This window comes from Melanotaenia boesemani, chromosome 11 (genome assembly GCF_017639745.1).
Source record: "Melanotaenia boesemani isolate fMelBoe1 chromosome 11, fMelBoe1.pri, whole genome shotgun sequence".
NCBI lineage: Eukaryota > Metazoa > Chordata > Actinopteri > Atheriniformes > Melanotaeniidae > Melanotaenia > Melanotaenia boesemani.
In genome coordinates, this window is record NC_055692.1 from 11,602,895 (window position 1) to 11,618,185 (window position 15,291).

At 38.0% G+C, this 15,291-nt stretch overlaps 1 protein-coding gene across 1 annotated transcript in view; it reads right to left on the bottom strand.

Moving 5' to 3' along the window:
- The window catches only part of nos1 (nitric oxide synthase 1 (neuronal)), a 45,172-nt gene extending 30,301 nt beyond the window's left edge, over positions 1-14,871 (bottom strand). Inside the window, exons 1-4 of the mRNA XM_042000620.1 lie at positions 14,699-14,871; positions 10,688-11,443; positions 6,878-6,974; positions 2,705-2,842 (exon numbers count right to left, since the gene is read on the bottom strand). Coding sequence (XP_041856554.1) covers positions 2,705-2,842; positions 6,878-6,974; positions 10,688-11,388 — 936 coding nt within the window. The 5' untranslated portion in view covers positions 11,389-11,443; positions 14,699-14,871. The remainder of the gene's footprint in view (positions 1-2,704; positions 2,843-6,877; positions 6,975-10,687; positions 11,444-14,698) is intronic.
- Positions 14,872-15,291: the final 420 nt, after the last annotated feature.

A 15,291-nucleotide genomic window follows, 5' to 3' on the forward strand; every position in this document is an offset into this window, starting at 1 on the left:
ATCAGCTGTTTTGAGTCAGTCATGTTATAGATTAATAAATGCATAAGGTAAAACAATGCTGTAAACATCCTGTATTCAATCTCTCAGCACTGTTTTGTAAAATACTGAGTCATAGTAGAACCACGTGAACTGTCCCTGTACAGTATGTCAGTGATGTTAATTTATTCTGAGGCACTTATCATTTCATAAGCTGCACCTTGATTTACCTAACCCCCTGCTTTCTGGCTAAATAGTAATGAGATGAATCACCAACATTTTAGACATGAGCTGTCTAATGTATGAATAGGTAGTGACAAGCAAAGAAAATACCCACCATGCTGTGCTATTATACTTCAATCTACTTGACTTGCAAATTACATGTTGGTAAGCCTGCATTCTTACTGTTCATTAAATCAACCAAGACAGCATTTCATGTTTATCTGCCTTGAGGATACCAACATAGCTATCATCTGTCTCTATTGTTGGTTGACCTGCAGCTTGTAGGTTTACATGCCTTTGCAAAGACTTAGAAACAGGACTCCTGCCTGTCTTGCAATGCCATGTTAGCCTGCAATTTATGTAACAGCTAGAACAGCAATAATGTCTACCCTTTTTTAATACAGCATGTCAACAAATGGCATTTTAAAACTTTTTCTTCCCTTAAATGTATCAGTACACCCAGTTCCAAAATTACGACCTTCATAAACTGATTTATTAACTGGACTGGATTGTGTTTTAAGATAACCACCACTCATAATGAATATAGAAACAACTGTAGTCCTTTATTAATGCAAAAGCTGTAAAAATAATGGTTTTAATTACCTGCAAACATTAATTTAGTTGATCAAATTTATGTTTATTCAACATAAGCACACTGCTAGCAGGGTAAAATATATTTGCTTATGCAAGCAGACAATTAAATAGTGTTAGATAAATTGACCATTTGTGTCTCATTTGTTTTCATAATTGAATTAATTGTGGCATTTCATTATGCAATAAAAACAAATGAAGACAATATTTATTTGTCGTCAGTCGCTCTGCTCTGTCATTGTCATCAGCCTTTTGAAAACTCATGTTTTTCCACAAAGATCAATAACCTTTGTGGAATTTTATTTAGTGACCACCACAGTAGAAACCCCTGTAGATTTTATTTGCTTTACAGTTAAGTAAAATAGTCCTGTACTTAATCTGCTTTTAATTCAATGTATTTTTTAAAAGGAAGTAGGACTGGGTCTTGGTGGATTGAAATAGAGAAAGACTAAAAGCACTCAGGGAGCGTGGACTTCGGCCATGCCATTGTTAAAAAAATCACCAATGACTGTTGGCTTTAGTTTTTAAGTTAGAAGCTCTAATAGCAAAATTATCCCTATATCCACATGGGTAGGCAAAAACCTGTGTTACAATCCGGTGGTCATGTGACTATGAAGCAGTGAAAACAAACCCAGCATCCGTGTTGAAGTGTGCAAATTATTCTCATAGTTTTTCTCCACTGGGTTTTGATAGAAAGTTATCCACATCAATCAGTTGTATTAATCCTCTCAGCGTCAAGGCTAAAAAAAGCTCAGGAGAAACTAGTGGCAGAAGGACTGAACAAATGCCCTTATGTCTATCTAACATCACATTGTGAAGGAGTTGCTAACAAGAAACACTGAGAACTTCACAAAAACCCCTAACAGACATTTGTTATTGTTACCCTAAACAGCAACGTCACGGTATTTTTAGCATCTATACAAAAACAACCATAAGTTTTAAACAGTAATATCATTATAAATGTTTTACTCACCAGTTACAAAATGATCTGAACAAACTGTTGATTATTTTTAAGGACTCCAAGGTGTAACATCAGCATGACATGTATGATAATCGCCAGCTATCACATCTTTCTGAGCTTTGTGTCTTTACGTTAGTTCGATTATTGAACTCTTATTTTCTGTAGAACATCTATGTTCATGGCAGCCAACCATTGCTTTAGCAACCTTTTTGTTTACACCCCCGAAGGTCTCGGGATCGATGTTCCCGAATATTTGTGCCAGAACTGCACCTGTAAAGAATGCTTTAAAAACTTCCTGGATCCAGGCAGTGATCCGGATCACCCCCAAAATCTAATTACTTGTTCATTATTCCATTTCTGAGATTTCCTAAAAAATTCATACAAATCTGCCCATCACTTTTTGAGTTATGTTGCTAAAAGACAGACAAACCAATGCTGCCAAAAACAGCAATAACCTCTGCCTTGGCGGAGGTAATGAGAAAGAAAATACTCATAAAAAAGAAGTATAATTAAACAAAAGAACAGCCCTCAATTAATTCTTATGATCCACAAGTATGTGGTTTTGTCATTTTCTAAAGACCCAGATTTCCTGTCATTTTCCTAATATTGTCTTTTTCTGCATTTCTTGTGGACTGCATGATTTGGTTCCACTCCTGATATAATTAACAGCAGAATAAGAATAAATTATGATTGCAACTCAGCAAGTCTGGGAGCAACTGGTATAAACTGGTGTTGACTCCTGCGGTTTTTAAGCTTTTATGCATTTCACATCAACTTGGTTTTTAAATATTCTTCCCCAACTTTGCTCCTTGATACCAATCATTTTAATTCAATTAAATTCAACTTAGGAGTAGCAGGACTGAAACACTATATTCCAGTTTAACACTCCTGTCTCAAGTTTGCCACAGTGACTGCGCAGTGACAAACATATGCTGCAGTTTCTAAATGCTTTACCTTGCTGGAGCTGTGGTGGAGTACGTCGCTGTAGATCGTGCCAGTCTCCCAGTTCTTGATCTTTACAAAGCGGGGGCATTTGGAGGGGCTGCCGTTCTGCATTGATTTAATGGGTGAGGTCCTGCCCTGGGCCAGAGCCTGGAAAAAAAAACAAACAAACAAACAAAAAAAAAACAACAGACTTATGAATGAGTCACTATTTCACGGCACTCTTCTTTAACTAGCTGACAGTTTCTGACCCTTGCAACACTTCTTGTGCAAGAAAGATAAGTTATTTATGACTGGGAGTCATTTTGGGGAAAGCTAAAAGAAGAAGGAAAAAAAAAAAAAAACGCCCTCCCACTGCCAGGAAGTGAATATAAGTACAACATCTGGCCATTGATAGGAGAATTTACAACACATATCTAGAAGCATTTAAGGTGATTTTCAGCTGAAATACTTTACTCACAGGGAAAAATACTTTGCTATTGTGCTGAAGTTTCGCACACAAATTTATGAAACCATTTGCATTCTCTCCTTTTCCTATTTCTATTTTATTTACTGATCTGGGACAAAGGCAATCAACTCTTAACAGCAGCTTGATGGTAAGCCAACTCTTGCCTCACTGAGTTTTTCAATAAGTACATCTATTGACTGATGAATCACTGCAATTTAACCTGAAAGCCAACTGTAAACGTTCCCTGGAGAAAAGAAGCGAGTGATTGCCAAAGATCAGAATAATCAATGGCACACCTTGGAAGCCCTTTCATCATCTCCAGCAGCATTGTTAATTACACAGTGGAGCAGCTTCTGAACAACAGGAACACAATCATCCTGCTTGCTTGGGATATGAATACCAACGGTGTTACGCTGGTTGGGTCCTACCATCATTTCATGTCCTCTCAACAGAAGAAAGGAATGAAGAGATTTGGAGTGAATATGATTTCACACACAGCAAGGGTGAAGACCTTTGTTCCTGTGTGTTCATGCTCCAACAGCAGTAACCCACAGTGTGTAGCTCAGAAGTGACACATGATTATCACAGAGCTTGTGGACAAGATCAGTGTACCGTAAAGAGACTCCGTTAAACAGGCAGAAAGAATCAGATTTGGAGAAATAAGATTTCTTGACATACATAAAAATGTAAGGCTTACAGACCAGAGGGTGTATTTGGCATTTACATTTAACAAAATCACGCTCTTTTATATTATTTTTTTATTATATTTAATGCCACATGAAGCCTTATAACAATTCTGTTCACACAAATTCCCAACTTGTGTCAGTGCACTTTAAAATGTATACATTTGCAAAAAGGCATCTTTTAAATGTCAAAAAAGAGCATATTTTCTTTGAAAAGTTTTACTTCAGTGAGGTTAAGAAAAGATTTAATGAACTAGGAAATTACTGAAATTAAACAGCCAAGATAATAAAATTCAGTTTTGATTTTCCACAAATGACCCAGAGACATACTGCATATTTTAAAATGTTTTTTTTTTGTTTGTTTTTTTTGGACTTCTCTTTGGAAGCTGCAGTACGTTACTGATGGATTTTGCTTTGGGTATGATGAGCCTTTACAGTTGCAAAGTAAGTTTTAAGTTGTGCCAACAGCAAAACATTGAAAAAAAGTTCTTTTTTCACAAGTTAAAATGTTGTGAACAACAGGTGAATGAGAATAACAGCCAATTTGTGCACAATATTATGTTATCTGCAGAAATAAGTTGAATAACTAGTTTTTTTTTTACCTCCCTTAGCAGTCATTGGTTTAAAAATATCCATTTAGAATATGCTCAACTTTTGTAATGGGGTCCAGTATTTCCTGTAGAGACTGGCATCACAGAACATCACTCCTTTGTTCATAACAAAACTCAGTTCCTGCCACTGGTCTCATTCAAAGGCATACCTGTTAGACTTCCCAGTATATTAAAAAGAACACTTCCACAAGATAACTACTTGGGGATAGAACCAGCACCCTAAAGAGTGAAGGATGACTATTCAGCCTCACAATACTGCAAATTACTCCTCAGTGGTCCATTTCTGAACAGTCTCTGCTAGACATGAAGCAATATACTTATTATAGAATTATTGCCAAAGTATTCTTAAAACGACCCCTAGATTTTAAAAAAGCATTCATTAATGAATGGCTTTCATTTTGTGGTTATTTACTTATTTGCAAGTTGCAGCTGTTAGCATGTCCCACAAGCTAGCTTAATACAGAAATAGCAAAGTCATACTCAGACCAGCGACAGGAGGTTGCATATATGAAAGAAAAATAAATGGTTTTAGAATGGCTATAAAAAAATCTTAACTTACCACTCTTGGCCAACAGCCTTTCATTTCTTTTGTTTCTTTTAAAGAATTGCACATGTGCAAAAGCATATTAAGCTTAGGGTGGTGCTGTGTTGATGGAAGTTACTGTACCTGTGTAACGTCAGTGCTCAATATGGATCTTTTATACTGGTCAGAGAAAATGGCTTGCAGCAACAGTGTCCATATATTGAGGACAGAGTACCGCCATTTTATTTGGTAAAGAAGCCTTTAGCAAAGTCATGTGAGAAAACATGAGAAACTTGCATGAATAGGCCCTACACAAACCACTGAAAGACAAACACTGAGTAGGAATGGAATCATTTGAATGGAAAGATATGAGTGCATTAGCTGGTTTGTACTTTTAATTTCTACTCTATAACAATCCAGTTGTCATGCTACACTTGACATGTAAATCTAAAAACCTCAATGTCAAGAATAACACATAGTTGTAAGGAAGGGAGGATCCATGGTGCAAGGAATGAAGATAACAGAAGTTAATCTGATGAAGATAATTACATAATGGGAGATAATTACTAAAGTCTTTCTGGAAAAAGCAGTTATGAAGTAAAAGTTCCTTATCCACCCATCAATTAAAACTTCTGATAGGAAATTGAGATGATTAGCACAAGATAGGGGGTAGATGAGGGAAGATAATAGAGGGAAAGTGAAAGTGACAGCTGTATGAGGGAAAAGATGCTATTTGTCAAAGATTTTTATGGTTTCAGTTTCTGGTTTGACAACTAAAACATAATTTAATGGCGATGAAGTGTAAAAACAGAAGAGGAAAAGAAAGGTTTAATGTTTTATTGGCTCATCAGAGCAAGTGTCTCCAAAACAGATCCTAGCTGGTAGAGTTTTACATAACATTTTTCAACCTATTCTCTGCAACAGACTTATTTGCCATTAAATTATACAGGAGGAAAAGCTCAGCTCAGGCTGATGGCATTTGAACAATCCGTTACCGAAGTGAGAAAATTAATTTTCAGGTTATCAAAGTGCTATCTGAAATTCTTGTTCTTTGACTCAATTCCAGTCATTTTCTAAAAACACCCTTTTTATATTTAAATTAGCATAGTGGCTGATTTCATTTTGTCAAATTAAACACCTACCAATGAGCTATCAAAGTGGGCGTCAGCCTCCAACAAAACATCTGCAGGCCACATTGTTGTTGCATGAATACACGAAGTCAACATCCTAAACACACTAACAGACAAACGTATATATATATATATATATATATATATATATATATATATATATATATATATATATATATATATATATATATATATATCTGGATCAAGTTAAGAGGGGCCACATTTAATGGAGAGAAATGGATCAGCAACTGCATGCATTTATTTGGCCTCCTGGAAATCATTTCACCCCGTTGATGAAGGCTTGAGCAATCCAGAAGTGGATGGATAATTCAGAGCATGTGCAGATTACGACTCTATCCCCCATCAAAAACACTCAGACCTGTGACTAGACCCCTCAGTGTGGAAGACATAAGCTGGATTTAATGCTGCACCAGTTTACCACCGGAAGGATCCAATAGCTAGGTGAGAGGATCGTATACAAAGTATTTACATGTACAAAGCTGCAAAATGGACATGCATTCTAAGTGTGTAAAACATGGAATAAACCAGTTGTGTTGATTACTGTAAAAGGCTGACAAGCTAAACAGGCAAAAGCAGTCATGTATTCACATGCAATACACAGCTACAGATATTTGCAATGCAAACTTACTGTAGTACAAGGATTTACACAAAAGGAGAGAGAAAAGTTTCTACACGTTTTTGATGTAAGTGTTGATGAGAAAAGACTATTCTTAAACATGACCTCTTTTACTTTAAATTTGTAACAGTGCTGAGTATTTGTTTTGCTTACCTTGTCAGTGTTGCTGTGCACCACTGGCTTGTTTTCCAGTATCCTGTCATTATCTGGTTCCAGCTGGGGGGATGTGCCATTTCCCACGCCGAGGTCCCTAGAAGTCATATACAATTTTCTGTCAGGTGTGTGAACTTGCATATTGTGCAAACTACACTCTCATTTCAGTTCAAAGCCCCAGCCAAACCACACACACATTCATGAAAGCACAGACAGAAAACAAGCCTTCCCTCTTCTATTTTTTGCAGACATAAAACTGCACTTTCCAAATGCTGCTAAATGAGGAAACCCTCAAGAATTTCTAAAAGCTCTGCACACTCACATGAGAATTTCTTTGTTTAAAAGATAATGGCTGCATAGAAGTGTTCGGGATTCCTGTGTGGGACCGCCAGGTCAATAAATTCTCAGCACAACTTCTAACTTCAAGCTGAGATATAAAAAAAAAGATAGCCAAACATGAAGCTGAAAAGCAGGACCTAACAGCTAAATGCAGAAGGGTGTGATGACATTGCATTTATTTTATTGCATTTCATTTTTAAACTCACTCAAGACTGAATATTTAGGTATTAACTTAGCTGCTGTGTGTTCCAAGTTAATTTCAGAAACCAAACCAATAGACAATCAGACTTTTTTGGTTTAAACCATGTTTACACTAGAAAAAAGTCTGTATTAAGTATTTCCTTCAGTCACAAACTCAAATAGACGTGCAGTAGTGTAAACAAAATGAATCAAGGCTTTCACCCTCCTAAGATGAAAGGCAGCAGATATGAACTGTGAGAGATCTCACTCTGAGCTGCGACTACATAATCCTAAGAGACTAAATGAGGAGGGGGTGGGGCTGCTGCATGAGAGATGAACAATTACACCAAACTCCTCTCTGTGTTGAAGTTTGCCTCCCTCCAATCAAAAACGCCCACACACATTTCGCCTCCCTCTGTCTTTCACACTCACCCTCCCCCTCCTTCCGCCCCCACGAGCACGTGTTCATGCTAATTGTAAATCCTCACAGGCATCCTTTTCCCTTTTTCATGCTCCCTGTCACACTGCATCTCTTTATTGCCGCAAATTGTAAAAGCATATTCGTCCCCATAATTTAGAGGTGGAGTTCAAAAATGGAGAAACAATGAGGAAAGTTACATGTGTCTTTTGACTGATAGCGAGTATCATCTGCTTCACAATGAAATGTGAAAATATAGCTGCTTCTCTTCTGAAAACAAGCAACATCCATTATATTTTTGGGGGGGTTATCTGACAAAGACTTGATGCCTTCTTTAGATCTGAGGCACAAATTTAATTAAGGTCACTGACTCTGCCATCTCAGCCATTGGTGTACAAATGTCAGCAAGGTGTAAGCTCTTTTGACAACGCCAACACCTTTTTGGAGTGGAAATTAATCATACACAATTCTATCAAGTTTGCAAAGCCATCACCTGTTGGAGATGGATTATCTTATGAAAACCATCTTCTGCTGCATTCTCAGTAAGAAGCGTGCCTCGAAATATCCCTTTTATAGGGGATATGAATTAGCTGGTTGAAAGATTTATTGGATGATCAGTTATGCAATTGCTGCAGAATTAAAGGTCATTAAGATAAGCGCCAAAGAAAGCACAAATATGTTTATCATCAGTGTTAATTATCGTGATCATGGATTGACACACTGTGGTTAGAAACAACAAGAAAATTCATCCCAGTCTCTTAGCCTTGAGTGACACAATGTTCTTATTGATTCATAAACATTATTTTAGAAAATGTGGTGAAACCTTCTTCCGCTTTGGAGTTATTTTTCTATTCAGTAACATGAATAAAAAAATCCCCAAAATTGTCATATTATAACTGTTGTCTCTTTTTAGAATTTGGAGAAAGATGGTTTTGGACTGAAACTGCACGACCCAGATGGACTTCAGATTAAAGTGACTTCACTTTAAATGTCATTTCAGTGTTTTTCCATGTATTCTTGTTATTTCATTCACTGCTTTAAACAGGATTAACTACCTAGTTAAAAGTTTGGAAAACATCATTTCTTGTATTAAAACATGCACCATCATACAGCAGCCATCAAAATATAATTTTCCAGGATTATGGCTGCCAAGACCTATGTGGACAGATTACAATAAAATGTCTAACTGCATAGCGAGAATAAATGTACTCATAGTCTTCATTAGCATTATTGTAACGTTTTCTGTTTTGGACTACGTCAGACTTGTTCATTGCAGGGATCTCAAACTCGGGTCCTTGAGGGCCACTGTCCTTTTAGTGTCCCTGCTTTAACACACCTGATTCAAATTAATGGGTCATTGTGCAAATTTTGACAATTTCTTTCCACTTCTTTTAAATCAGGTGTGTTGGAGCAGGGAAACATCCGCACGACATTAGATCTTGAGGAGCAGAGATTAAAATCTTTGATTTAGCAGCAGCTGGAATCTTTGACTCAAAACAAACAAAAAAAAACAAAAAACAAAAACAAAAAACGAAACACACACACACACACACGCACACGCACACAAGGAATTAGATTCTCAAGTTGGTAACTTGGGTTTTTGAACCTAGATCAGGTTATAGGTGATCTGAACATCTTCTCAAGGTTTTCTCTTCCTCAATTTCTTTCAGATCTCCTCCTTTCAGGAAGCCAAATACTTTGCATATTTTCATTAATTACTTCCTGTTTACAATTCACTTCAACACAATGGTTTTGCTTCACCATGTTTTCTTTTTTTTTTTTTTTTTTTAATGGTGTGAATCCTTAGAACGCAATGACTCACTGGAAGCATGTTTATGGCAGAGACGGGGATCTGCATGACTCGAGCAAGAATGAGATATTGATCCAAACAGACTGTAGTCTAAATTTGATTTCAATTGGTTGTGGGAATAAGAACAGCAGATAATCGAGATGCCAATAACAACAGTACACTGTGCAGTCCATTTTGACAAGCTCTCAGACAGAATATCAGCTCTGACTGAGAAGCCTTCTGAAATGAAGACCTAAGCATACAAGTATTCTAAGTACAGCAAACACTAGCCTTCGAAATTAAAAAAAACTGCCCTGATTAAACCTTTTAACAAGGCAGTTAAAATGTACATAACTTTTGCCAGTTTCACACGCCTCCACTCCTTACTTGCAGAAATAATGTATCTGACCTTCAGAGGGGCTTCTCATAAAGAATTTGGACTTTTTTGTAAGTTGATAGAGAATGACAACTTTGTGACAAGCTTTCTGTTGCAGAATGCTAATTGGGTTTTGCAATGTCATATTAATGTAAGGAACTAACATGTAGTCTTAATGAAGCACTGCATATGATTTGATATTTCTGAACTGAGGCAAAATGTTCTCAGATAAATGCAGATTGTGATGACATTTAGACATATGTAAATTATTTTACAATAATAGAGAGAGAAAGAGAGTTCCTAGACATTTCAGCCTTAACCAGCTTTTTAGCATTTGGATTTGGAATAAGTGTAGGAAACTGTCAAACTGTTACAAGAGCCTTAATTGAAGTTTTATAGCTGGTTCCGTAAGTTAAGAAAAGCAGCTGGCAAAAGTAAGTCAAGTCATTTTAGATGAGGGTTGTTAGGGGCCAACATGCAGGCATTAATTTACACTACATGCTGAGTCATAGTAATGATGTAAAACTTAATGCACTGCTGATCTGTCAGGTTGTTTAGATACTACAGAGTGGCAGATGCAAGTTGTTTTACAAGTCAATAACCTCCTTATTTAGGAAAGTAATTCTTATACTATCTGAGTTACAACTGGGATGAATTGAGGACAGTGAAACAGAGAGATCAATAAGATACCATTACATCACAAATTACCATGCCACTTGAATCTCCACATCTTTTCTCCCAGCATTCCTCTGGCCTTCTCCATTGATCTCCTTTTTGGTGCTTTTGATTAGGCGCAGCACTGGTTCGATCTCCTTTAGCAGCTCGTTTTCCTCCAGCCCGTTGCACAGCAGAGCTCCACGCCCCCCATCCTGGCCCTGCACACCTCCCCTCTGTAGGAGAGCCTGGGTGATGGATGGAGAGGACAGGTTCTCAATAGCCCTGAGCTGGGGCTCCCTGTTGACCTGCTGCAGCTGCCCAGGGCTATACGTGCTAAGAGGCGACCACTGATCGTATGACTTGGAGGGTGGGAAGGCAGGGCGTGTGATCCTCACTGTGCGCTGACGGCCATCTCCTGATAGGGTGGTCTCCAGGTGGGTGGTGAAGCCCTCAGGCCCACGAAGGATGAGCACAGCGTGGCTCTCAGGTGACACATTCTTCAACGTCTCCAATGCCCTTTCATAGGAAAGGTCCACCAGTGGCTTGTTGTTGACAGCCAACACAATGTCGCCCACCTGCACCAGGCCACACTCTTCTGCTGCTCCACCGCGAATGAGGTCTGACACAATGACAGGTGGCTTAGACAGCCTCTGCTTCACCAGAAAGCCCAAACCCCCAATCTTCCTCTTGAAAAGGCGCACAGAGATGATATTGGGCTGCAGCTGGCATACTGTGGGCTCTGACTCCTGCATCGTGCCTGTGTGTGATTGTGTGTGCCTGTGTTTAGATTTGTCCCCAGGGATGTTTCTGAAAAGCAATGCAAAAGAGAAAAGGGAAAAAAAAAGTTGTGGAGTAAATTAGAGTGTGCCAATATAACATCAAACAAAGTATCTTTAGTCATTAAGGCAGTTTATTCATTGAGGTTAACTTACACAGGTCACTATATCTTGTTGAGCTTCAGATTTAAAAAAAAAAGAAAAAGTCAACTACCCCTACAATGTATTTAGAAATTTTAAACTCTGGAATTTGATGCCAGTAACATACTTGAAAAAAATGGCAAAAATTTAAACAAATAAAAAACTAAAAAGTTGATAAAATGCACAAATATCACAGTTCTGACAGATACAATCAGCAGATTAATTGTTGACAGTGAGTGTGTCAGGATTGGGTATAAGATACTGGAAAAATATGGCACATTAAGAGAATCAGCACAATAAGCATGGGCTCCTGGGCAGCTGAACCCTTATATTATTCAAGAGCAGAAGCAGATTCCTCTCATAAATTAAATTATAGTCTTAGTTCTAAAAATGATCAAAGTTAAATAAATGTCCCTAGCTTTATTGGAAAAGGGGTTTTATTACTTGTTCTTTCTAATCTTATCTCTCCATCTGCATCACAGTTCCTAAACATTATAAAAAACAAACAATCTTAATGGTTGCATTAGATTTAGCAAAAGTTTTCCCTTTCACTTAACTTAAAAAGGGATAAAAATCCCATCAGGGCTGTAAACACCTGATCAACGGGAAAGTTAAGGAACATTTTACAGAAAAGAAACATCGTCATGCAATCTTGATTGGTCGAGGAACTCGAGGTAGCGCCACTGTGACGTTCACTGATATCACCGACAGGGGATCTTCACAAAATTAATACAGATTTATCTAGATTTGAGATCAGAACTGGGGTATTTTTACAGGCAGAAATGCTGCTTTAGATGCATTTTCTCTACCAGTTCTTTCCATCCATTAAGAGACAACATGATTTTTTTTTTCACTAAAATTCAGTCAGTTCAACTTTCATGAATTATCTGGTTGAAACACACTAACTTGTCCATGTTCAACGACGGAATAGTTTTAGTTTGCTCAGAGTTTAAATTTCAGCTAGGCAAAGGAAATGCCAACGCCAATGCTTTAAGCGTCTGGATGTTTTCTTTCATCCATGCGTCTTGCATAATCATAGCAATAACATAAAAAAACGCATAAGACTAAAGCCGATCCCCCCGCTGTTAATGCTGCTCGTGCCTTCTTTCATCCCATGATTACATTTTCACTGCCCTTGAAATGAACTTAAAACAACAGCAACTCTGGTCCCCTACTGACGCTACATTGATACGTTTTCACTTCCTTAATGTAAAGCCACTATAGGGAAGTAAGTTGTTTAAAATAATCGATGCATCTGGCCGCGTGGGTGGCTTTGTCTGGAATGTACAGCGTGTCAGAGAACGGTAGAGAAGCTGCTCCCTGCGCCCGCTCTGCAGTCAGTACAGGAGGGCAGGCACTCTGCGCGCAGCAGAAATAATTCAGCACCAAGGTCAGCGCTCAGCCTCCACAACAGCCTGAGAATGCCTCTCGTCCTCTCCCTCCAGTTTTCATCATTTCAGATGTGCTAAAACAATTCAGAGGAGGGGGTGTGGGTTTAAGTCATTCGACAATTACAAGTCACAGTGCATATCTTTGGTCGAATGCCATATAAAATCCAACTACCCCAGAACCCAATAAGTGATTGGGGACTATAATCTCATTAAAATAAATAAAAGTAATTATTCTCTTACTAGCCCAAACACACAAATAGGCCAACTAATCAATCAACACATCCTGATACCTTGCATATCAGTGAAATAACACATTTCAAATGATGAGGTTCTGAGTTCATGGCTTGGATGATGCGTGGCTGGCACAGGATTTTCCAACTTGCACTCAACATTTCCCCTTCTTTGTAGCTGTAACCCCGCTGAGATAAGAAATTGCCACTAACTGAAGTTGAAATTGACTGAAATCTCCAAAAATGGGGATTAGGGTATTTTCTAAGAATGCTGGAGTGGCTGGCATCGATTAATGATTAAAATATTAACACTAAAAAAAGAGAGTGTATTAACAAGGATTACTGCTCATAAACCAGCTCTGTGGGGACTGGTAGATGATTAAGAAAAATGTACAAATATAGAGTCTCAGAAATGACATAAAGCACACTGTTTTCCAGTTACATCATTCGAAGTCATAATCCAGAGTCATTCAGAAACGTTAAGACGTTAAATCTCCATTCATTTTTTCTGCAGCTGCAAAGGATTTTGTATCTTTGTAAAGCTTAACTTGTTTGTTTTCTTTCAGATATGTATGCAGAGGCATATCAAATCATACATTTTTTTTTACTGACGATTTAGGCATATGCAGAACTTTTTGCTCCACCAACATATACCAAAGATCGATTCCCTTACTCCCTTTTATACACTTTTGTGGCCTGATTACTTAAAACGGTTTTGTTTATATGTAGCTCGCGTGTTGCATTATTTTGTTCTCCCCTCTCAAAAGAAAAAGAAAACTGCAAAACTAACGGGGAGCAATTTATTATTACATCTACACAATTTTGGTGTAACACAAGCTAGAAAGCACATTTTGTGTTCGATTAATAGGTTAATCCGGACGTGCATGCGCCGACCATAACAGGTGAATTTTTTGGACGATGTCATCTTTCAACAGCGTTAACATTCCAAGTTTCAAACCTCCACCTTCTAATGTAGCAGCAAAAATACACATTTTTCCGATAACCTACAAGCAAGACAAAGAAAATGCCTCTGGTTTCTGTGCAAGAGAGAAAAAAAAAAAAAAAAAAAAAAAAGAACAAACCTACCTTACAAAGCAGAAACATAGACCTAAGTCATGATAATTTTTGTATCGTAAAACATATCAATGAAAACCTTAAAGAACACAAGGACAAGTCACAAAAAAGCTGTGCGCTTCTCTGACATAACACAAAATTAAGATAAGAGACTAGATGTTTATTTATCAATCATAAATTTAGAGTTTATTTTCCTCAGCAACAAGTTCTAGTGACACCTTTGCATGGGAAAAACTGGACTACCTCCAATCAGGCTGCAAACTTGTTATTTATTATTTATTTTTAGAAAGACTGGGGAAAGAACAGCTTAGGTCGTTACTTTGGGACGCAACAATAATCTTCAAGCGCGACATTCTCATCCACCAGCGGAATGCGCTGCTTAAATTTCCACAGACTCGCAATAAAACACTAAACTAAAAGCAAGCGCAGAAGATTAGAGCAGCAACTTACCCCTGAGAACAGGGTCGCTGTCACAACAACCTGCAGCGGTGAAGTTGGAAAAAAAACTCCTGCGCTCCCGCGTCTTTACCTCAGCAGCGGCTGCACAGCTTTCTTAATCATAAAAAGCTTCTCCAAGTCTCAGCTACGCGCTCTGCCTCTCTAGTGACGAGGCATGCTTGTGCCTTTCCGCGCACAGGGGCGCTTTATAAATACAGATCGACGGGAGACACCGTGACGAGTTGGGAGGGAAACGTGCGCGGGCATTTAAATGGACTGCAAGTAGGTTTAGTCAGCTATCGTCATCCCACAGCATGCAACAGCCGACTTTTCTCACATTCCTTTCTGCACTTAGACCCAACAGGTCTCAAGAGGAAGCACAGAAGGCAAGGTGTGTCACTACTGCAACATGTAGGCTTTATGTTTTAATGCTGGTATCTCTTATTTGTAGTCAAGTTGAAGAAATGAAAATTTTTAAAATAAAGTGTGCTGGAAACGTAAGAGCAGAAATTTTAACTTTCATTTATAAAGTAATGAAAATAGTGTCAAAACTTATGAAAGGAATATTATTCTTTTACTTAAATTTCCCCCGTTGTTGAAGATGA